Source organism: Antedon mediterranea, chromosome 3, assembly GCF_964355755.1.
Source record: "Antedon mediterranea chromosome 3, ecAntMedi1.1, whole genome shotgun sequence".
In the NCBI taxonomy this organism is placed as follows: Eukaryota; Metazoa; Echinodermata; class Crinoidea; order Comatulida; family Antedonidae; genus Antedon; species Antedon mediterranea.
In genome coordinates, this window is record NC_092672.1 from 15851536 (window position 1) to 15875458 (window position 23923).

Below are 23923 nucleotides of genomic sequence, written 5' to 3' on the forward strand. Positions count from 1 at the left end.
TTGCAATAGTTCCGCCCACTAACATGACTGATTTTTAAGAATCGTTTACCTAACTAACTAACATTAGCGAATGTCTAGAGTAGCTGATTGGATCACGGAAAGAGAAGAGATACCAGCAGTGAGGAGATCGATAAAGACAAAGTCTTCTAAAAATAGCAGCAGCGAATGCTCGGCCGTCGATTTTCGCGCGTTCATAAATTTCCGGCCAATATTATTAGTCCAGTCATTTTAACTTTTTACTTGCAACTAATTGCAACAGAATTTTTTTCACCCCAATGCATTTCTTTGAGGTCCCCAGAAAGGTGTCTAATTTGCATAAATCCAAAATGGCCGCCAAAATTCAATAATTTGACATATTTTTACCTAAAAACGGCCTATTTGAATGTTTTAAAGTTCCGAATGAGGTATTGGCCCATGGGTTACAATTTGATCTAGTACTGGTTAATTTGTATATAAATTAGCATATTTTTAAATGACCGCTGAATTCTTATGTTAATCCTATTATCTAGTTTTCATGAATATATACTATTTTTGTTCATACCTAATTTTCAAGTAGAAAAGTATTCTGTGACTTCTTGGTAGGTGTGGTACAAGCATATTTAGAATAGAAATAAACAATAGAAATAAACTGTAACTGAAATGGAAGGTGGGTCAAATATTACTGTACATATGTCCTAATTAGGCAAAAAAAAAATTTATTGTGTTGGCCACGCCCGACCGACCCTAAAGTGACGAAAATGAAGGTTGACTTCGATGTTGATCTGCAAAGAACAACAGATCGTACATCGCACGAGGTTGTTGATGCGGTGTTTTTTGGTTTTACTGTACAGAGTACTATGATGATTATGAACTTGTTAAATGATTTAAAAGGCATGGAGTCGCCAAGCAAGTAGGCCTATACACTTAATAAAAATTTACCTAAGATTGTCGTAAGCTCTTTTGTTGAAACTTGTTTGTTTATATAGCGATAATCCACCCATTCCAGCATGCACGTTAGGCCTCTAGCCTATAGGCCTAATCCTTGCGATCGATCGATGGCTCTCCATTCATGGTGGGGAATTTCCCCGCGATAAGAAATCGGCGAAATATTGATCATAACGGCGTGCATTTTAATGTTATATCTATAATGCTAGTGTAATTACGTATGGATAAAACAATATGAAACTCAATATTTTTCATCTGGAATAATGTTAAATTGCGTAATGTAGCATATAACACGGAAATAGTTTATTTCGATCTTCATTGTTTTTGGCTTTAAAAATGGTAGCTAGAGCCTAGCTAGGCCTAACAGTAGCCCTATGGCTAGAAAAGTTAAGCATACGTTTATTTAATAAACCTTTTTTAAACTTTTGTTGAAACAATATTCATAGCTAGTGTGAGCCAGGGTGCTATGAAAGGTGTTTTTAAAAGTCTTTTTTTATCATGTGTAAATTGTTTATTTTTTTGCCGGCCACACATTATTTGGTCTAAAAAAAAACAAAAAAAACTTTTCCTACCGACCTACCCATTTTTCGGATTTACCCAAAACGTGGCAAACACAACTAGACATGTAACTCGTCACTTTGACGAGTTATTTATCCGCACGACAAACGCCACGTGCACGTGATACGTTAGAATATTGCACACAGAAAAAGATTATGGCATTATGACCTGAACTGAAGAAAATGATATGTTGTTATTGCTGAATTCTGTTATTTTGTGTCATATAGTATACACAGTATAATCTGTATACATATTACATACAGTGTAGAATAGGTGAAATGACTGGACCCGCCATTTATTCCAATTTTTAACATGTCGACGGTATCAAAATGAAACACTAAGATAGCAATTTCGGAAGGAAATTATTTCGGCAACAACATATTAATGTGTAGAAAAAATGTAAATACGTAAAATATTGATGCGAGCTCTTTTTAAATGTAATGAAATATGACGCAAAACGTCACAACATCCGATTGGCAAAATTTTCACATGATTTCCTATCTAAAATCCAATAGCTACTAGAAAACGTTTTAATCGTGATTATCACATTTTATTCTTACGAGCTATAACAGATTAAAATTTACTGTAAAGATGGAATTAATGGCACACGTAATTTAAATTTTTAGGCATGATGACGTCATAAAAATTAAAATATTTTTAACTCATACGTAAGATAGTTGATTGACCTAGACAATATTAAAATCTCGGAGAAAAAGGAATACAGATAAGCGTGATGCGCTCCATTGAATATGATGAGCAATAACGAAACAGACAAAAATTCTATATTTTACATTCGTGTGGCCATACGATGACGTCACAATGTCCGGTTAGCCATATTGATTCATGATCCGATATCTACAACTCATCAACTTCCAGAATATGTAATAAAAATAAGTTTTACTGTTCAGCTTAGAAATTACGACTGTTTGAAAAAAGGAATAATTTTGACAAATTTTTGAACTTTTTCATCAAAAACGCGCGCAAATTGTCCAATTCAACGTGTTCGTATGGCGTTATGTAAAGTGGAAAAGGTATAAATTTTTTCACAATTACTACAAAAGGCGAAAAAAACATGTTTTTTATACTCCGCGCGTGAGAATATTTTACATGCGCAAAATGTCATAAAACGTGTAAAAAGTTGATTAGAAATTAATTTTGCGCATTTTGAAATTTTAAATGCGCGTGCGCGCATAACTTTGTGTAAAACACGCACACATTTTTTTCAACAGAATGTTCGCGCATGATATGACTTATACTTGTGCAAAGTTTCAATTTAAAATGTTATTTAGTTTTTGACTTATGTTAAAAACACGAAATTCCTAAAATCTCGCGTAAGTCACGTTGCGCAAGTGTAAACATCCTGAAAAGCTTCGCTGCACAACTTCATATGAATGACGATATGTTAAGAAAGTTACAAAATGTTATGTTTACAAGTTTTACAGATACGCATGACACAAAAATTACAGAAAGAAAGAAGAACTAGATTTGAACTCGTCACTTTGACGAGTTCGGGTTATCCGCGCAAATGCAACATGCACAAACTTAACTATATGAACCTCGACAATTCCATTGAAAAATTGTTAGTGCGCTATCTATTTTGTGTCACGTCTAAGTATATACAGTATAACACTAATACTGTATATGTACTACATACAGTGCAGAATAGGTGAAAATAAGTGACCAAAGTTATTGACGCTTTTGGACATGATGACGTCACAAAAAATTTTAAAATGGTAAATCATGCGAAAGATAATTGATTGACCTAAACAATATAAAAACATGGAGGAAAATGAAATATGGATAAGTGGAGATGCGCTCTATTAAATGTGATGAGCTATGACGAAAGAGACAAAAATCCTCTATTTTATATTCGAGTGGCCATACGATGACGTCACAATATTAGGTTAGCCATATCAATGCATGATTCGATATCTACAACTCATCTACTTTCAGAATATGTAATAAAAAATAAAATTCACCTTATAGTTTAGAATCCATGACTGTTTACAAAAAGGCATAATTTTGACGAATTGTTAAACTTTTTCATCAAAAACACGCGCAAATTATCCAATTCCACGTGCTCGTATGACATGATTTTAAGTCAAAATTGTTTAAAAATAGGTAAAATTACTAGAAAAGGCTGGAAAAATAAATCATGCAAAAAAAAGATGTTTTTAGCGCTACGTGCGCGTAAAAATTTGCGCGTACGTGGGAATTTTTGAAATGCTCAAAATAACATGAAACGCATAGAAAGTTGATTAGAAGTTGATTTTTCGCATCTCAAAATTTTTAAACGCGCGTGAGCGCGTAAGTTTTTGTGAAACATGCCATTTTTAATCCATAGAAAGTTTGCCCTTGATATGACTTAAATGGTCCCTAAGTGTCATTACAAAATGACTTTTGGTTTTTAGTCTATGTTAAATACGCGAAATTCATAAATCGCGCGTAACTTACGCTGCGCGACTCTAAAGTAAAAAAACGAACTGTCCTGCACTTCTACAGATAGAGGTCAATCTTCTAACAAAGTTATACAATGTAATGTTGATAAGAATTTGAGATACACGTGACAAAAAATTCTGGGAAAGAAAGAATATAGAAAAAAAAAAAAAGATTGCGACAATAACAAGGGGTTATCCGCCAAGTGCGGATAACCAATAATACAAAAAAAAAAAAAAGATGATGAAACAGGACAGTTACAAGGAGTTATCCGCTCATGGCGGATAACTAACTAGACATGAAACTCGTCACTTCGACGAGACGAGTTCGGGTTATCCGCGCAAACGCAACATGCACATACTTAACCATATGAACCTCGACAATTATTATGCCATCCTATGACATGAAATAAATATGTTTACAGTGCTGAATTGTACCTACTAGATGGTACGCTCGCTTCGCTCGCGTACCATCTAGGTCGTGCCCACAGATGGTTCTCGAATATACAGTAATTTCAGCGCAACAAAAACTGGCGATTTCAAATGTACGTACCGCAGGACTAAAATACATTTTCGTTTACAGAAACGAATAAATAGACATGATGATTTATGTAGTCAACTAAAATTAGCACCCTGGGAATTACTTCCGAAGGAGTCCAAATTTTTGATTTGGACTCATTTAAAGAAACCTAATTTGTGTTTTGTATGTAACATTAGGGTTGAGGGATGGGAAAGCGGATAGGTACAAAGAGGAACAATTTTTAAATATATTCTTTATCCACTCAGTAACGAAATATTTTTTTCATGTTTTATAGGCCTATAAATAATATACCTCTAAATACAGTAAAACATTTGCGATTTAATACTTTGTTAAACTGTCACTGTCATAATGGATTGAAATATTAAAGTACATGTCACGATACACCACTACGACGTTTATATTATTGGTAATTATTAATTAATACAAAGGTTGAGAAGGAACTGTCAGTATAAAGTTTATTTGTATATAATAATGTGTTTTTATATCTAACTGTAGAGCCTGTCCAAAATGTCAGTAATAAAGTTTATTTGTATTTATTTTTATATTACATCTAACAGGACGAACATTCACAGTAAGAAATGTTCGATTTAAATGAGGACCAAAAATAGTTAATAGGTATTTACAGTATTGTCAAAGTATTGCAAGTTTATTCTCAAAGGGCCCATATATTTACCTACCGTATGTGTTAAACCAAGGGCTCATAAATTTACCTACTTGTGTAAACCAAACTCTGGCAGACTGAGAGATTGGGATGTTCCATTCATCGCAAATCAATACATTTGTATAATCGTATATTAAATCTATCAAAATAGTATTTTTTTAAGAAATCGGCCTGTCTACCGAAAGTACGAACCAACTGTATATACCATCGAGTAAAAATTCTAGAAGTAAGGCGCGATTTACCGAATTTTGCCCTTACGTAAATTTATATATAGATTATGTAGCATACATCATATTACAGTATTTTACAGAATAAATTGTATATGTTATATACAATGTAGCATAGACAAAATTACGAGACCCATCTTTTAAATCCAATTATTAACACGATGACGTCATCAAATTGACATATAAAGATAACAATTTTAGAAGATAATTATTAAAATAATTACATTAAAACAAATTTGAAGAATTTTGGGCACGTAAATAAAAGTGAGATGCGCTCTATTTAATGTGATGAGCAATAACGAAAGAGTAAAAAATCCTATATTTTACATTCGTGTGGCCATACGATGATGTCATAACATCCGAGGGGTAAAGATTCTGCATGAATTCATATCTACAACATACCGGTATCTGCTTACATATTAAATTAAAAAAATTGGGGGTCATTGATGATCCTGAGGAGCTATAATAGATTAAAAATAGGCATAATTTTGACAATATGTTGTCACTTTTGCAACTAAAACGCGCGCAAATGGTCTAAATCAACGTGTTCGTATGACGTCATTTTAATTTGAAATGATGTCAATCTTTTTTTAAATGACTAGGAAAGGCTGTAAAATCATAATTAAAGAGTAGCACACGATTTTCATGCTCCGTGCGAACCTTACGCGCGCGTGGGAATTTTTGACATGCTCAAAATGTCATGATCAGCGTAGAAAGTTGATTAGAAATAAATTTTGCGCATTTTGAAACTTTAAATGCGCGTGCGCGCGTAACTTCTTGTAAAAAATGCCATTTTTAATCCATAGAAAGGTTGCCCTTGATATGACTTAAATGTTCACCAAGTGTCAATACAAAATTACTTTTGGTTTATAATCTATAACCAATCATTAAAATTCATAAAATCGCGCGTAACTTACGTTGCGCGACTCTAAATTCATATAACGAAGTTTCTTGCACATCTACAGCTACAGGTCAATCTTTTGACAAAGTTATACAATCTTATGTTGACAAGGATGAGAGATATGCGACGCACAAAAATCCGGGAAAGGAAGAAGAATAAAGATGAAAATGATTTTTACAATCACAAGGGTTATCCGCAACTTGTAAAGTTGCGGATAACCAAAAAAAAAGATGATGAAACAGGACAGTTACAAGGAGTTATCCGCTGAGTGCGGATAACTTAAAAAAAAGAGGATGATGATGATTTCGTACAATCACTAGGAGTTATCCTGCAACTTCGTTGCGGATAACTAATAATTTTTTTTTTGGCCTTATGTGAGTTATCACATACTGTATGGTATCTGATTTGTTCTTTGTTTTTCTGTAAAGTGCAAGACATTAATTTTGTTCTTTAAAATTATCTTGCTCATTTAGCACCAATCACTTACGCACTGTAAGCTTTGATTGAATTCCTGCAACTTCTCTGCATTGCGTGGACACATATTGCAGAAGAGACCATGGTGTCGATATGTACACTTCAGTGTTCTCCCCAGGTCTTTGAAGCGTCACGGTACCGTGACGCTTGGGTTCTCTACCGCGACGCTTTACGGTCGGCCGTAACGCTTAAAACCTTATCCATGACGCTTAAAAATATCAACCACAACCAATCTAAAAATAGATTAATAACAGGCAGGTACTTTCTAGAGCTGAGGCATGCTTAGAGAGCCTAATGCATACGAGACACGTGACATGACCACTCGACAATATTATTATTAGCCAAGAAACAAAAGACTGCGTAACAAAGTGTTATAACAACCGAGACACGCTTTCACCGGCCGCCGCCTAGAGATGTAAACACATGTTTTGTTACTGCCATGTCTCTCTTTCGATCTCTAGTATTGGCTGTTGTCTGAATTGTCTAAAATGCGGTAACTTGTATATTGTAAATAAAGTTTTCAGTTAAAACAATGATTGATTGTATTGTTTTTCTAATAAAAATGTTATGTGTATTAAAAAATAAATATCAATGATATTTTCAATATCACACTAAATAAATGACAAAGGCGCGATTGATTTGCTAGGCGCAATTCGTCTGGTAGCTGCTTTGATCGTATAACATAATACATTCAACTACAGAGTTGTCCTACTGATGAGTAGGTCTAGTTTTATTTCATCGGGTACTAATTCCCCTTGACGTTCAAAATGAACGCAAAAAATGTTTCTTATCATGTATGTTTACCGGCGGAAAAAGTAGGCTACAATCGTGCTGTTTGCTAGCGCGCTATGAAGTGTCCTTTACGGCCAACTACAGAGTTGTCCTACTAATGAGCAGGCCTAGTTTTATTTCATCGGGGACTTCTTCCCAACGTTCGTATTGAATGCAAAAAACATTTTTTATCACGTATGTTTACTGGCGGAAAAAGTAGGTCGTTCGTTTTACTGTTTGCTAGCGCGCTATGAAGTTTCGTTTCTGGCCAACTAGAGTTTTTTTTTTATTGGGGACTTTCTTCCCCCTGACGTTCCTAATGAACGCAAATAATGTTTCTTATCGTGTATGTTTACCGGCGGAAAAAGTAGGCTACGATCGTTTTGCTGTTTGCTAGCGCGCTATAAGTGTTGTTTCCGGCAAAACTAGAGGTGTCATTCAACATGAATGTTACGTGCGAGAGTACCATTTCCGGCCATCTAGGGTGTCAATTACCAAAAATCGCTTCATCGCTCAGGTACTTAGTGTCGGCATCATGCCCCGGGGGCGCGTTCGGCGTGACGCTTGATGTGAATCCTAGGGAGAACACTGCACTTATTCGTTTGCACACTGAGTCTTGCGGTCACAGTAGATAACGTTCAGTAGTTAAGATATTGCTGGAGATTTTATCAGTCCGAATGGTTATTTACTATCTACAATATGTCAACCCATTTCTCCTGGCTGCATTCCATTGCATATTTTCTGAAAAAAAGACACGAAGGCTGTGATACCACCTGTAGAAGTTTGTAGCAATGTTTGACCGTGTTTGTACGGCGATTGAAATACACGTTTATTTGGTTTTTTACCCAAAATCCATACGACGTTCGTACGAATAAACAAAGTACCGGTAAGCTCACACGAAACCAATTAAGATCGGAATTCTTAGGTCAAAAAGCGCCCTCTATGCGTCGACCCATATCAATTAACATGGCGTGTTGACAAATTCAACCGGATATTGCATGTCGTTTTGCGCGCGAATCGTTCAATTATTATTTTTCAATCGACAACCAGACCTAGGCTATATAATAATACATCGAAAACAATTTACTTTTTAACTAAATAATGATCGAAAATCCTGCTAACGTATGTTGTTTGTTGACGGCTTTTATACTAAAGATGGACAATGTATTCCAACCTAGGCATAGTGGATTCGAATTTGGATGGCAAGACGATGATGATGATTACCTAGGCCTACTACAAAGGCTGCATACACACGGCCGCTTGCAGCGTGTAGAGAAGCAATGCTTCAACAAGAAGCCGCTTCACTCCATTGAATATTAACCATAATTTCACTGTTCAATTAAAATATGTACTGCTCCAACTAGTAAACGCAAACAAAAAATAAAAATAGCGTGGGTACAGCAAAAAAGCCCTGATAAGAAATGGCCTCTGACCCGGTTGTTTACCACAATGAAATGACCAATCAGAAAGCTTATTTGAGGTCGTGATTTGACATAACCCCGTTAACGCTTGATTAATTATACCCCGAGGCAGCGTGTAATTGGAATGGGATTGAAATAACCAGTAAAGTTGGTGGATTTTTCGTCCAGATGGTTTTCTAATTTTTTATAGCCAGAGGCGTAAGTTAATTGCCACATGCGACCTCACAGTTGGAAGTACACAGTAGTTTCAGCCCCGTCCGTCCAATCACCTTGAGAGGATACAAATGCCTTTCCCTGCTTCTAGTTTTTCAGATCTTGGCATGTCCACTCAACTTTTGCAATATAGTTTCACTGGGGTAGCACTAACATTTCATTTTGTTTAGCCATTTGGCGAAAGTCAAAATATTTTTTTTAGTCAAATCAGTTTATCTATAGCCAAAATGGCTAAAGTCAAACTTTTTTATTTAGCCAAATGAATCAGTTTTTAGCCAAAATTTAAAATTTGAAATATAATGGTAAAAACATTTTAGTCAATTTATCTATGTCAACAGGTCTATACACTGTTCCCTGAACGTTTTTGTAAGACATTGAGATATAATAGAGAACCATGCCTATATCACTGTGGTATGATTAAAAAAAATAATATTTTTTTGTATTTTTGTTATATGATCAAAACAATTGTTCAAATTGTTTTTAATCATACCGCATTCATACAGTTATCAATTTAATAAGAAACATTTTACATTTTTCTGAAATCCCCTGAACGTTATGTTACTTTTGTTTTTTACGCTTGGCTGGTCATGTTTGTGTGACAGCTTCCATCGCGTACCAGGCGAAAATCGTGTCCCAGGCGAAAATCGTGTCCTAGACTTCACGGTCACTCAGCGTCACCGCCGCACAGCGGGTTATTTAATGTTTTTTTTAAAATTGGGTATGCTCAAGAGGTGCGAAAGTGCAGTACCGCCAGCCTAGGCCCTAGCTAGGGTCTAGGCCTACAAAATTATGTACGACGGTATGTCGTATGCTAAAAATATTGAGGAAAATTCCTAGCAAATGGACACTCGTATCGTTGTTAAACGTAAGATAATATAGGCCAAAGCACAGAGTACACGTCTTTCCATCCCCCAAGGCTGCACCGAAGCGTTTCTGCCAGAGCAAGAAATTTATACCATCCCGATTATTTATTTACACAACAACACAGAAGCCGATAGATAGTTTGGGTAGACTCCATCATCCATGTGTCGTGTAATGTCTGTCTCTCTGTGCAGTATACCTCCATCATATTGAAATAACAAAGAGACGCCTGGTACAACGAAACAAGTTGACGAAAAATGGAGGTTGAAGTAAACAACGTGATAACGAACAAGAAATTCTTGTAGATCGACAAATGGATCTTTTAGTTGGACTTTATGCTTTCGCCAAAATGATAATTTGATTATCTATTTTATCATATGTCATCGCCAAAATGGCTAAAGTAGCCGTTTTATTTTTCGCCAATCTGGAAACGTTTTCGCCCATGGCGACTTGGCGATCGGCCAGTGCTTGCCCATGCTGGAATTGACAGGACCCACATTAGGCACTGATTTGTTGTAATTCTTTTTCTTATGAGCCCAACATCAGTCTTAACACTCATCAATACTTGTTCTACTGAATTAAATCTGATATTATCCTGCCCAAAACTGTCACTTCTCGCCACATGAGCCTTCCAGAACCCTTTGGTAAACATCTGGATCGGTTTATGGTAAATTGAGCATTGTTTTCAGGTACACATGAACATTTGGCATAACCAGACTAGAGTATGATCAGAAGCGAACAGTTTGGTGATGTAATCCCTAGTTTCTTGTTCGTTGAGGAAGTGTAATGCTTACTATATCCATGTACTAGTAGAGCTGTCTTGAATGTCATTTTTACTCGGGGTACCCAAGTCTAGGACTTACTCATTTTCTCCTCCTCCATCTGGACACCATTGAGTAAAAAGTGCGATTTATAAAGTACTACTCCTCCCTTATTCGTTGTAGTATTGAGCTGGGATTTGGCATAAATATAATACAGGGACATGTCCTCAAAGCTATAGAGCCGGATTTTTTAATTTCAAACCGGATGCAGCCATATGAAGTCTCGAAGATAGTACCATATAGCCGTATTTGGTAGCGAGGTTATTGATGTGTATGTGACGTTACATCCCGTCTTATGACTTCATTACAGCTTCTTTTGCTGTACCCTGAGTATTGCACATTCGTGCTTGTTTACCTTAGATCATTAAGACATTGACTCGTCTTTATGTTTTCTGTCAAGTCGGTGGTTTGATTATAAACTTTTGAAATGGTCTCAACATTTCAAAAGTAAAATTTTGTTTAATCCCTCAATTTTGGAAACTAGATTCTCGCAATTTAAGATAAGTTATATTAAAATACAATAAAATATGAAAAATACAATTAATTAAAAAGTGCTGTGCCTGATGGTACAGATGAACAGGAGTACAACCTTGCTGAAAGGTGATGTATTGTGGCGGAGCGGATGACTCGCATCTTTAGAAAAATCACCGAACGTCTTTTCAAGAAAATTAAAGAAGACAGACTCTGACTGCTGATCCTCACCAATCATCACCCTCGCTCTTCTTACAAGGCGATCAACCTTGCTCTTCTTACAAGGCGATCAACCTTACTCTTGTCCACTTGAGTAGCATTTTCACCCCAACCGACAATGCAATAATATGTCCATACACTACGTATAACAGAATTATAAAATCCTAGGAGAATTATTAAATACGACACCTCAAGGTATGTGAATATGAACGCGGTCAATAACATCAAGAACCTTGAAAATGTATGGAAACAAATAGTCTAATATAAACCAGAAAACAGCATGAGATAATAGGATCAATATATGCATTCAGAGGCCATTCAAAGTATGCTATAGAATTATTATGCAAAAATAACAGTAATAAAACAAATTGTAACATTTTTCAAATGAAAGCCCACGGGCCAATACCCCACTCTGCAACTTTAAAGCATTCAAATAGGCCGTTTAGAAGTAAAAATATGTCAAATTATTGAATTTTGGCAGCCATTTTGGATTTATGCAAATTAGACGTCTTTCCCCTATTCGGATTTGTTGGGACTTTTAGTATAGTGTTCTGGGGACCTCAAAGAAATGCATTGCATTGAATAAAATTTTGTTGCAATTAGTTCCAAGTTTGGCTAAATTTTTAGGCTAAAATAACTGGACTATAGCATAAACAAGTACCTAGATGTGTTGGTCACGAGATATCCTCTTTCTCGTCAGTGCTCACATGTTTTTACTCCAAATTCTGCTGATCGGTAATCTTACTTATATCGTTAAAAAGATTAATGATCTTTAATTTAATTCATTTAATGTTCGATTCTATTTTTTAACTTATAGTTACAATTTACTATCACAATATAATAATCATAATGCAAAACCATAACAAACTTTCGCAAATCGGTTACATCGACCATTTTGCAACATAAAACTTTCTCAAATTTAAAAAATAAAGTACAAGTAAATAACAGTATATTGTAAAAAAGATTGCGTTAATCCATTGTGGGTGCGACCTTCGTATATATCGAACGTCCAGTGGATCCAGAAACGATGCCGACAAAAAAGATCATAAAAATTTCATTCTAAATATTGTATTAGAACGTTCAGTCCTATCCACGGCGTGCATGTTTTTTTACACTTCAAATTCTGGTCGGGCCTTTTTCTTTGAATGTCGTAATCTATAAATTATGGTTAATTCTGACATAGGCGAGCACAATGCAAAAACTTCGGTATAAATCTTTGCCTTGGATACCTACCTTATCTATCTTAGATGTACCGCGAAACGTAGATTTGATAACATTAGTTTTCAGTTCGACGCTATTGCTCCATATTTCTATCTTAGGAAGATATTATAAAGGGTTTTATAAAAAAATTTTCTGATTTCAATCGGTAAATTTTAACTCTACGCGCGGTAGAAGTAATTTCCGGGTTCACGGTAAGGTGTTGGTTTCAACCAGGGAGTTGTAGCCATTTTGTTTTTTTTTTTATTTTCGGACCGCACGTGTGAAGGTATAGTAGTACATAAAGATCAAATTAAATACATTCATGAAACATAGGAGTAAATTGTGGGAAATAATTATTTTATTTATTTATTTGTTCTTTCTTTAAACTGAAATACACTTTCAATACAAATGTACTGATTTCCAAAGTGGTTCAGTAAACATATTTACAACAAAAATACAATATAAAAGAAAAACAAAAAGAAAGAAAACAGATATAAAACTATTTACAATTGTGAAGGCAAAAGGGTTAATACATATATGTTTTCTATAGTAAAGATTTAAAAGTTGCCAAAGACATATTATGGAGTTCTGATTTTATGTTAAAAAAAAGAATATTGGCAGCGGTGGGATTGGAACCCACGCCATCGAAATGACTGGTGAATTTTCTTTTAATAATTGTTTCGGGTTTTCTCATAATTTTATCATTCATATTATTTGTACGTTATGATATGAGCCGGTAAAAGAATATTGGCAGCGGTGGGATTCGAACCCGCGCCAACGAAATGATTGGTGCCTAAAACCAGCGCCTTAGACCGCTCGGCCACGCTACCTTAATTATAAATTACATTACATCGACACAATTGATGATAAGAGCTTTTGTTTTGAAATTGAATGAAACCCCGATAGCCGAGTTGTTGAGTAAGCTGCCAGGACTTTATGTATACTGTGCGCTATCTGTGTCCTGTCAGGACCCTGGGATACTTCTGCCCATGTTGCAAGCCGTCTAAAACGTCTTCCTTCTTAGGCCACTGTGTCGTGGAATAATGTATTAATTATACCAATTAGGATGGTATTTATTTGAATAAACGCCTGGAACCCCTCCCCAATAAACCATCAATTAAAATAATTATCTAATAAACGTCCATCCACATTTATACACACACAATATTGTATTATATTTATAACACAATTATACTATTTTTAGTAGATTTCTTCGGACTGTTATCTACAATTTACCAAGTATTTGTTATTCTTTATTACCACTTTTCACAATAAACACTATACGCCTAAAACGCTATTAATCATCTAAGACACTTAGGTTAGTGAGTACGTTTAGTTTTACAAATATCAAAAGCATTTAAATAATGGTGACCGACCGAAATTGTCCAGGCCAGAATGTCCTTCTAAAACTGTTTAGGTCCCGAGTCATTATCATTCCGAGAACCATCGTCTACACTTCCTAGAGGGAGAGCGAGCGAAGCGAGCTCACCCTCTAGTAATATTAATAATTTAAAAGGCCTATGTTAAACCTTGACATGGAATATATATTTATTTTGCATATATTCTGTTGGTGTCCTAGCCTAGGTAGGTGTCTTTTTTATAATTCGCTAACCCAAGATAGGATTAAATAATTTATAGTGTAGGCCGCCGAAACTAGGCTAGCCTCAATTCTGTGGATTTTAATTAGCGAACAATACATTGTTTGTGTGTATTGTCCATGCTTTCAAAGGCGATGACACATAGACATAATAATACAATTGGACTTTTAACGCTGACGCGCGTCTAACGACTAAATAATTACGGTGGGCGTTACAATACTAAATGCATAATTTAATTAGCTCTTTTACATATTTAAAAGCTATCAACGGTTTGTACGTTTGAAAACATTTGGACATGACGCCTTACTCAAAGACTAACTCAAGACTTTTTTTAGTACCTAGACATTCTGCATGTCAAGATTTCTTTTCACAATGTGGGAAATTTCTATTTATATAGGACCATTTTTTCCATCGAGAATTCAACACGCAATAATCATTTTCAAGGTCAAATAGAATTGTTTACCTTACTGAAAAAAGGCACATTGTAAAATTTACAGGGTCCGGATCCCATGATCCACACCTCCGAGAGAACTTACCTTTCAACTTGCATCTTTTTTTCAGCTATAAGAGCATGTAGCTGTTGCTGTTGTGCTTGTCGTTGTTTAGCTATAGACTTCAGAAGATTGCGTGAACCAATGGCCTGCAAAAAATAAAATAATGTTTAGATTTTATGAGAAAATACTGTATGCATGATTGATAATGGTACATTTATTATCTTAATTAGTTAAGATTTACTTAAATGCAATAATTTAAAACACACAAAAGACCATTTAAAGTAATAAAATATTCTTTCAATGACTATATATTATATATTATAATGTAGTTTATTTAGTTGATTTCTTCAGATAAATCCTAAAACTGTATTTAAAGAATGAAAAATATTTTTTAAACAGTACATGTACCTTCATTTTTTCTTTCTCGACTTCATTTGCTAACCTATCCATCATTATAATAAATCCTCCAACAATTTTCTGAAATCCATCAATTTCTGAATTGAGAAATAACAAACTGTTTATAAAACGAGAGCATCAATGTGAAGTGTATACATAATTTATTTTTTTTAACTTTAATATATACCTATGAAAAATAATAACAATAATCTGCATATCAAGCAGAAGGTTCTGGGTTTGAATCTAGTTTGGAGTGACTTTTTCTCATTCTCACAGATTTCCTCATCTTATCGTTTCAAAATAAATTAATACATTTTCAATATCACCATGCGGTTTAGAATTTGTTCTGTGCCTTTGCTGTTTATATAAAAAAAGTATCTCTTCAGAGATACTTTTTTATCAATTTGATATCTGGTGCGCGTACGTACAATTGAGGGACACCGAGAGTGAAAATAAAAGACGGTAAAAAAAATTTTGCTGTGTGAATTAGATGACGCCCACAAACACTTACGAAAGTATAAAATGCCAAACTATATTATTTGGGTTTTTTTTCCGTGTTGTATTAATTATTTAATACATAGGCCTACAGATAAAATAAAAAAGTTTAACATAAATCGATATGATTGGTTTATAAATTTAGCAGACCTAGTCTAAAACATCCTTTATCTAACCACAGGAAATCGCAAACATATATTATGACAGTATAATATATTACCAAAACAAATCTGATAAGATATAAGAATTTAAGGCACAACTAGAGTATGGGCCTATTTCTATTGAGCAGAGAATACAGTTTTGAATACCATTATTTTCAAGAACGTTTTTTTCTGGCCAGCAGAAATAGGTCTCCACAAAAAACCACAAAAAGAACCAATCTTAAACTAAAAGACGGTTTGAAAAAACCCCAATTAATTCCGGTCTCGATCGCAAAGAACCATTTTTAGCTTCAACACAATCGTGGTCTCAATTTGACCCCAAAAACTTAACTCTGCTGAACTGGGACGATTGTGGTCAACTCGCAGTCAAAACTGTGAGAATATTTGATAGTCATTTTTATTTCTATTTTACTAGTCTAGTGGTGAGTACTAAAAATACAAAATGTAGACCTATGCAATTACGAGGTTCATAATAATCTCTGGGGAGAGGAAAAGATGAGGGGGAGGCTAGCTGGGAGTCAGAAAGACTCACAGGTTTATAAAAATATTGTAAAGCTTGTAAAAGAGGAGTTTGACTTATAGTCAGGTAGCTTAGGTCCTATTTTTGGCCATTTTGTGCACTTTGTGAAAAAAGCACCAAACTTGGCAGAAACCTTCTTTAGAACCTAACTAACAATTCTAGAAGGGGTGCCCAAAAATTCCAACAATTTAATGACGTCATTTTGACCACGCTCATTTTTAATATATTATGTAGCTATAACAAATATTTAAAAAATATAAATTACATAAATATGTCAAGTTTAGTATCAAATTATAGCTTATGACATGTACAATACCACTAACATGAGAAAAATATAATTTCACAATATAATGACGTCATTAAAGTCACACCCATTATATATTACGTATTTTGTAGTATGTAGCTATGTTAAAATATTTAAAAAATAATAAATTACATAGATATGTAAAGTTTGGTATCAAATTATAGCTCATGACATGTACAATACCACTAACACGAGAAAAATATAATTTACAATATGATGACGTCGGGAAAATTTAAGAAATAAAATTAATATGGCATGTTTGGTATTAAATTAAAGCTTATGACATGTACAAAACCACGGAACTATATAACATATAATTTGAACAATATAATGCTGCCATTGCTTAAGCCACACCCATTATATAAATATATTACATAACTTTGCAAAAAATGAAACGGCAGTATGCGTAACTGAGCTAATGATAGATGACAAATTTCGTTTTTGTAAAAGCACAAGTTAACGGAGTACTTACTCGAACGTTTCGATCTCTATCAGAGATCCTTCTCAACTGACTGCGGAGTGTTAATGCAGCTTGGTCATTCTTGACGTCATCTGTTGATGACGTTGTACGCCTCCGGTTGTAGGTTGGAGGTTGTGCGGGGCTCGGCCAGGTGATGTGTCTATCAAATCATTGTACAAATGCGAGAGTTCGTGGGCTCCAGTGTCCCGGTTCATGGTCTTCTCTTTATTTCTCCTTATATGTAATGATTCTCTAATCTGTCTGTCTTTGCGTTTAGGCTCTTTGGTTAAGATGGTAGCCTCCCAGTTCGGTACATGATTGTGTTTTATGACATGTTCTGTAATGGCAGATTTGTGTATGATCGAAGATGTGGATGTTCTGGAGGCCCTAGTCATTACTCCCCCCGTGTTTGTTGTAACATCTTTTTTGTGATCATTAATTCGTGTTTGTAATGCCCTCCCTGTTTCCCCAATATAAACTTGTGGACAGTTGCGGCAGGTGACTTCGTAGATTACTCCACATGTATCCATCTTCTCGATTTTATCTTTTGGGTGGACGAGGCTATTCTTGATTTTATTTTGGGGTAGGAAATAGGTTCCGACATTGTGATAGGAGAGAGTGCGTCGTATTCTTTCTGCCATTCCTTTTACATAGGGGATTCCTATGCTACCTCGCATCTTGATCTTTTCCTTCTGTGGTTCGTGTCCTTTGTTCTTTTTCCTTTTTCGGTTTTCCATAACTCTCTGGAAGGACCACTCTGGATACTGGCAGTTGTGTAACGCTTTCTTGATGTTATCCATCTCAACTTTCCTCAAATCCATATCTCCCACTACCTTCTCAGCTCTGTCCACAAGCGTGTTTATAAGCCCCAGTTTGTGTTCGAGTGGATGATGTGAGTTGAAATGTAAATATTGGTCTGTGTGAGTGGGCTTCCGATAGACTGAGGTGGTAACTGTTCCATTGTCATTGAGTGTGATGAGCATGTCCAGGAAAGGTATTGTGTTGGAGTGTGATGAGCATGTCCAGGAAAGGTATTGTGTTGTTTGTCATCGATTCTGTGGTGAACTTGATATTGTCAGTTATATCAAGGTTATTAAGATGTGTGTTAAATGTATGTACTGTACCTGTGCGTCATGCATCAACAGATGACGTCAAGAATGACCAAGCTGCATTAACACTCCGCAGTCAGTTGAGAAGGATCTCTGATAGAGATCGAAACGTTCGAGTAAGTACTCCGTTAACTTGTGCTTTTACAAAAACGAAATTTGTCATCTATACAAAATCGAAGCTAAATGAAATTCTTTCAAGATTTATGAGCTAATGATTACGTAATCGTTGTTGAACGTATGCTCACCTGGGTTGATTTGCATAAATGCCATGCAACGTTTTAATAGAAATCTCTTGGCTAGTGTGGCCAGTTAAGACGATTCCAGCGTAGTTTTAATACGATTGTGTTATATTATTGTACTGTATTGAGAAGTTACACTACTATATTGAGAAGTTATACAATACATTATCTCGATTGTGGCATGATTAAAAGCCTTCCGTGTTCTTTCTTACATATTATCTCAACTCAAATAAGTGCCAGTGAGGTCGCAGTTACAATAAACATGTCAAGTTTGGTATCAAATTAAAACTTATGACATATATAACAACACAAGCATGTCAAATACATTTTGAACAATGTAATTATATCATTTAAGCCAGAACAATAATAATATACTCAGGTATTAAATAAGTTAGTAAACAATCTTAAAAGTAATACATATTGATATGTGGCATCAGATTAAAGCTTATGATTATATAATTTGCATGAGTGTATAGGAAAACACTGAAAACAATATAATGATGTCATTGCAATCACACCCATTTTTATGTAACTATGTAGAATTTTTTGTATTTTCACCGAATCATAAAATTATGTTGATGTATATACTGTATATGGTATATAAATAAAGCGCATGTACATTAGCCTGGATCTACGTTTTTGTTATACATCTAGAATCATGAGATATTTGTAATGACACCTGGACCAGTTTTTAGATGCATTCAAAATACATCTCTCTAATCCACTTAGTTATGTTGGTTTGTCAGTTTACATGGTAAAGATTTGTTTTTAATTTGACTGCATGAATGGATTTGTTATACCATTTTTGTTTATTAACCTATAGGCTGCTCTTCTTCAACATTCGAACAGATCAATATATCAAGCAAGCATTGGACCACCAGTTTAACACCAATGATGATATTATTATTTTATTATAAATGCAGTATATGTACCTTCACCCAAAGGTTTTGGTTAGACTGTAATTTACAGTAGTCCTATGTGGAGGCTAGTCTGGATACCTGAAGCATCCGAAGTGTAGAGAATGTAAAAAGCTGCAACTTTGCTAAAGTGAACAACTGCAAGTTCCGATCAGCAGAACTTTCTTGCACAGGTCTTTGCTATCCATGCCGCTGTACTTGTATGACATCTAAGCTACACAAGTAGTATAAGTGTCATTACAAATATGTCATGATTCTAGATGCATAACAAAAATGTAGATCCAGGCTATTAATGTACTTGCGCTTTACTTATACACCAAATATACATCAACATAATTTTATGTTTGGTGAAAATACAAAAAATTCTACATATAGTTAAATAAAAATGGGTGTGATTGCAATGACATCATTATATTGTTTTCAGTGTTTTCCTATACACTCGTGCAATTTATATAATCATAAGCTTCAATTTGATGCCACATATCAATATGTATGACTTTTCAGATTGTTTACTAACTTATTTAATACCAGAGTATATATTGTTGTGGCTTAAATGATGTCATTACATTGTTCAAAATGTATTTGACATAATTATGCTTGTGTTGTTACACATGTCATAAGTTTTAATTTGATTCCAAACTCGACATGTTTATTGTAACTGCGGCCTCACTGGCACTTATTTGAGTTGATATAATATGTAAGAAAGAACACGGAAGGCTTTTAATCATGCCAAAATCGAGATAATGTATTGTATAACTTCTCAATATAGTAGTGTAACTTCTCAATACAGTACAATAATACAACACAATCGTATTAAAACTACGCTAGAATCGTCTCAACTAGCCAGGAGATTTCTATTAAAACGATTACGTAATCATTAGATCAGTTACGCATACTGCCGTTTCATTTTTCACAAAGTTATGTAATATATTTATATAATGGGTGTGGCTTAAGCAATGGCATCATTATATTGTTCAAATTATATTTGATATAGTTCCGTGGTTTTGTACATAGCCTTTAATTACCAAACATGCCATATTAATTTGATTTTTAAAATTTTTCCAAGTTATGTAATGGGTGTGGCTTTGATGACGTCATTATATTGTGAATTATAGTTTTCTTATGGTAGTGGTATTTTACATGTCAATAATAAGCTTTAATTTGATACCAAACTTGCCATATTTATTTATTTCAGTAATTTTGTCATGAAGTTATGTAATATATAATGGGTGTGGCTTTGATGACGTCATTATAGTGTGAAATTATATTTTTCTCATGTTAGTGGTATTGTACATGTCATAAGCTATAATTTGATACCAAACTTCACATGTTTATGTAATTTATATTTTTAAAATATTTTTATAGCTCTACACTACAAAATACATATATAATGGGTGTGGCTTTGATGACGTCATTATATTGTAAATTATATTTTTCTCATGTTAGTGGTATTGTACATGCCATAAGCTATAATTTGATACCAAACTTCACATGTTTATGTAATTTAAATTTTTTAAATATTTTTATAGCTCTACTGTACATACTACAAAATAGGTAATGTATAATGGGTGTGGCTTTGATGACGTCATTATATTGTGAAATTATATTTTTCTTGTGTTAGTGGTATTGTACATGTCATAAGCTATGATTTGATACCAAACTTGAAATATTTATGTAATTTATATTTTTTAAATATTTTTACATAGCTACATAATATATTAAAAATAGGCGTGGTCAAAATGACGTCATTAAATTGTTTGAATTTTTGGGCACCCCTTCTAGAATTGTGAGTTGTTAAAGAAGGTTTCTGCCAAGTTTGGTGCTTTTGTCACAAAGTAAACAAAAAAAAGTGCTAAGCGACCCTACTATTAACAATATCGGCTACTCAAGTGACAAGCAAATTGAAAAGAGTGTGACGTACCTAAACTCAACCAATGACCACAATGGCAGGTGAGGTAATGACAGGATTACCTGCCCCTTCTATGATGAACTAGATGTCATGGAAGCAGGTAGACCAGTGGTAGCAACAAATGATGATGATTTTTTTTCTAAATTATCGTCAAAACATCGTAAGCGACGATAAACAAAATGGCTGTGCTCTGACCACATTAAATTTTTAGAGAAATTTGTATTAATACACCCCTATTCATTAAGCGCTGTGTGGGACCATGCCACTGCTGTCGCTCATGCGGTCACAAGTTTCCAATACAAAATAACGCCCAGAGCCATAATATCTAAAGAGTGAAAACTTTGGATTAAAGTCACGCGATATGTTTAGTATATATTGGGTAGGTTATAATCGTAGCAAACAGCTTTATCTTTCCAACTACATAATACTAATTCGGTACACAGCCTCAAGTTTCACGGAGACAAACAAACTCAATACACGAGTTGAGGTTCAGTCATTTTCAACGATATGATATGACATGCTGGTAACATTTTAACTCTGATAACACGTTTACAAACGCAGACTCTGTTTCAGTTCAACGAATGATTTGATTGTAACACTGACAATTAACAAAAGTGGTGAATTTCCACCCCAACCCCTTTTTTTTAAATTAACAAATTAACGCATCTTACTCAGTCTCAACCATGTGGTCTGGGTGTACTATCTTTTCTACATCACCTATTTTTACTACATACTTTCTTGGACCTAGTGCTTTTACAATGGTACCTTTTAACCATTTGTTTTCTTAACAAGTTGATCTGACAGTTTGGTTTACATTGAATTGCCTTTCCGTATTTACTTTATTATCTTTGTAAAAGATTTGTTTTGCTTGTTTTTCTTCTACGTACTGAGCAATATTTGGACTAACCAATGACAATCTTGTTCTTAATTTAAGTTTTAGAAACAATTCCGCTGGAGTAAGTTCAGTGGTATTATGGGCAGTAGTTCTATATCTTAACAGAAAACTAGCTAATCTGTGTTTCATTTACATGTTAGAATTACCATCAAGAACTTGCTTAGTCAAGCCTTCTTTTACTGTTCTTAAAGCTCGTTCTGCTGCGCCATTAAAGGCCTGTTTATACTACGACGATAACTATAACTATATATTGTACACGATAATAGTTTTAACACCGTGTCGCGTTTACACTACAACGATTTTATCGTTCTATGACTCGCGACGTACGTCGTGACGTTCGCCTTTTGTTTCACAATCATGACGGACTCAGAAGACGACGATTATTTGTTATGCCTTCTGCTATATAAAAAAAGGTGTCAACTGAAAAAAAGATCGAAATTTATGGGTTCACCCCATAAATCAATCAAGAGAGACTTGTGGTGAATTCCATACACTTTTTCCCGAACTTATTTGTTATGAAGACAAATTTCATAGTTATTTCCGAGTATCCCCACAAGGCTTTTATGAAATCCTAGAACTAATCAAAGACGATATCCCAAAAGAAACTACCCAATTTAGACCAAGTATTTCTATCGAACAAAGGCTGGCAGTATGCTTGAGGTAAGTATATTTCAATTCCTTAAAAAAAAAAAATTTTATAGGCCTAGGACTAGGTAGTATACACTAGGAAAAACTCACATGGTGTACAGTAGCTAGGCCTAGTTTAGTAAGTTCAATGACATGCAACACAGTCACAGTGTCATTACCGTAGTTGAGCATTATACCCGAGTCAATTAAGTTTCGACTCGTCTTGTGTCGCTAATATTATAAAGCAATGAAAATGAAATATTGAATTGACATTTATTTACAACTGTTTAATAAAATTAAAAAGCATAACATAGGCCTAATTCAAAAAGAATGTAAGAAATGCAATATAAAAGAAAAATTTAGTGTACGAAAAATGTCTTTGTTGTTGTTGACACAGAGGTCTGGATCTGGATCATTATACAGTCAACTCTCCCAATACCGGACTCTCCCAAAACCGGAATTCACAGAAAACCGGACTTTTTTGGAGGGCCCAATTTGTCCCTATTCTAAATGTACTGTAATTTATTATGAAAACCGGAATACCCAATTCGGGAATCCGGACAAAATATGAAGTACAAAACACGAAAATTAGCGTCTGAAAACCGGACTGACAGTTAAAAAACTCCAAATATTTACGAAAACAACGTAACATCGTCGTCGCTGACTCGGATTCAATACATTCACAATGTACAAAAGCTTTTAACCATACTGACCGGACCATGCATGAAGTGCGCGACGTTTCGCAGTACGATCAAATAACGTTGCCATGGAGCGCTACACTGTGATTGACAGGTCAGTTCATTGTTAACCCACGAGGCGGCAATTGCTTTGTTGCGTATCAAACTGCGGTGAAGGGCTATGTCTTAATGTCTATTGTTTTTAACAACTCCCTGTTTTTTAGCATATGAATTGTTTTTTAATAAAGTTCAATTTACATTCCACTTTGTGTCTTTGTTTTGTTTAAATTATTGTTAAATTCACAATTGCAATAGGACTTTAAAAGGAATGTTTCACTAAAAATGTGCATCATTATAAATTTGGAAATCATTATGGCAAAACGTAAACGGAATGAACTTGACTTAACTAGTGTTAATGAACTTT

General features: G+C 34.6%; 1 protein-coding gene across 3 annotated transcripts in view; it reads right to left on the reverse strand.

Moving 5' to 3' along the window:
• LOC140044963 (intraflagellar transport protein 20 homolog) overlaps nucleotides 1-23923 on the reverse strand; it is a 121127-nt gene that overhangs the window by 81051 nt on the left and 16153 nt on the right. For 2 of the 3 annotated variants that reach the window (XM_072089688.1, XM_072089689.1), the window contains exons 2-3: nucleotides 15199-15284; nucleotides 14833-14936 (exon numbers count right to left, since the gene is read on the reverse strand). In XM_072089688.1, coding sequence (XP_071945789.1) covers nucleotides 14833-14936; nucleotides 15199-15284 — 190 coding nt within the window. Of the gene's footprint in view, nucleotides 1-7376; nucleotides 8234-14832; nucleotides 14937-15198; nucleotides 15285-23923 lie in introns of those variants that run through there. The other variant, XM_072089690.1, reaches the window with a different exon arrangement.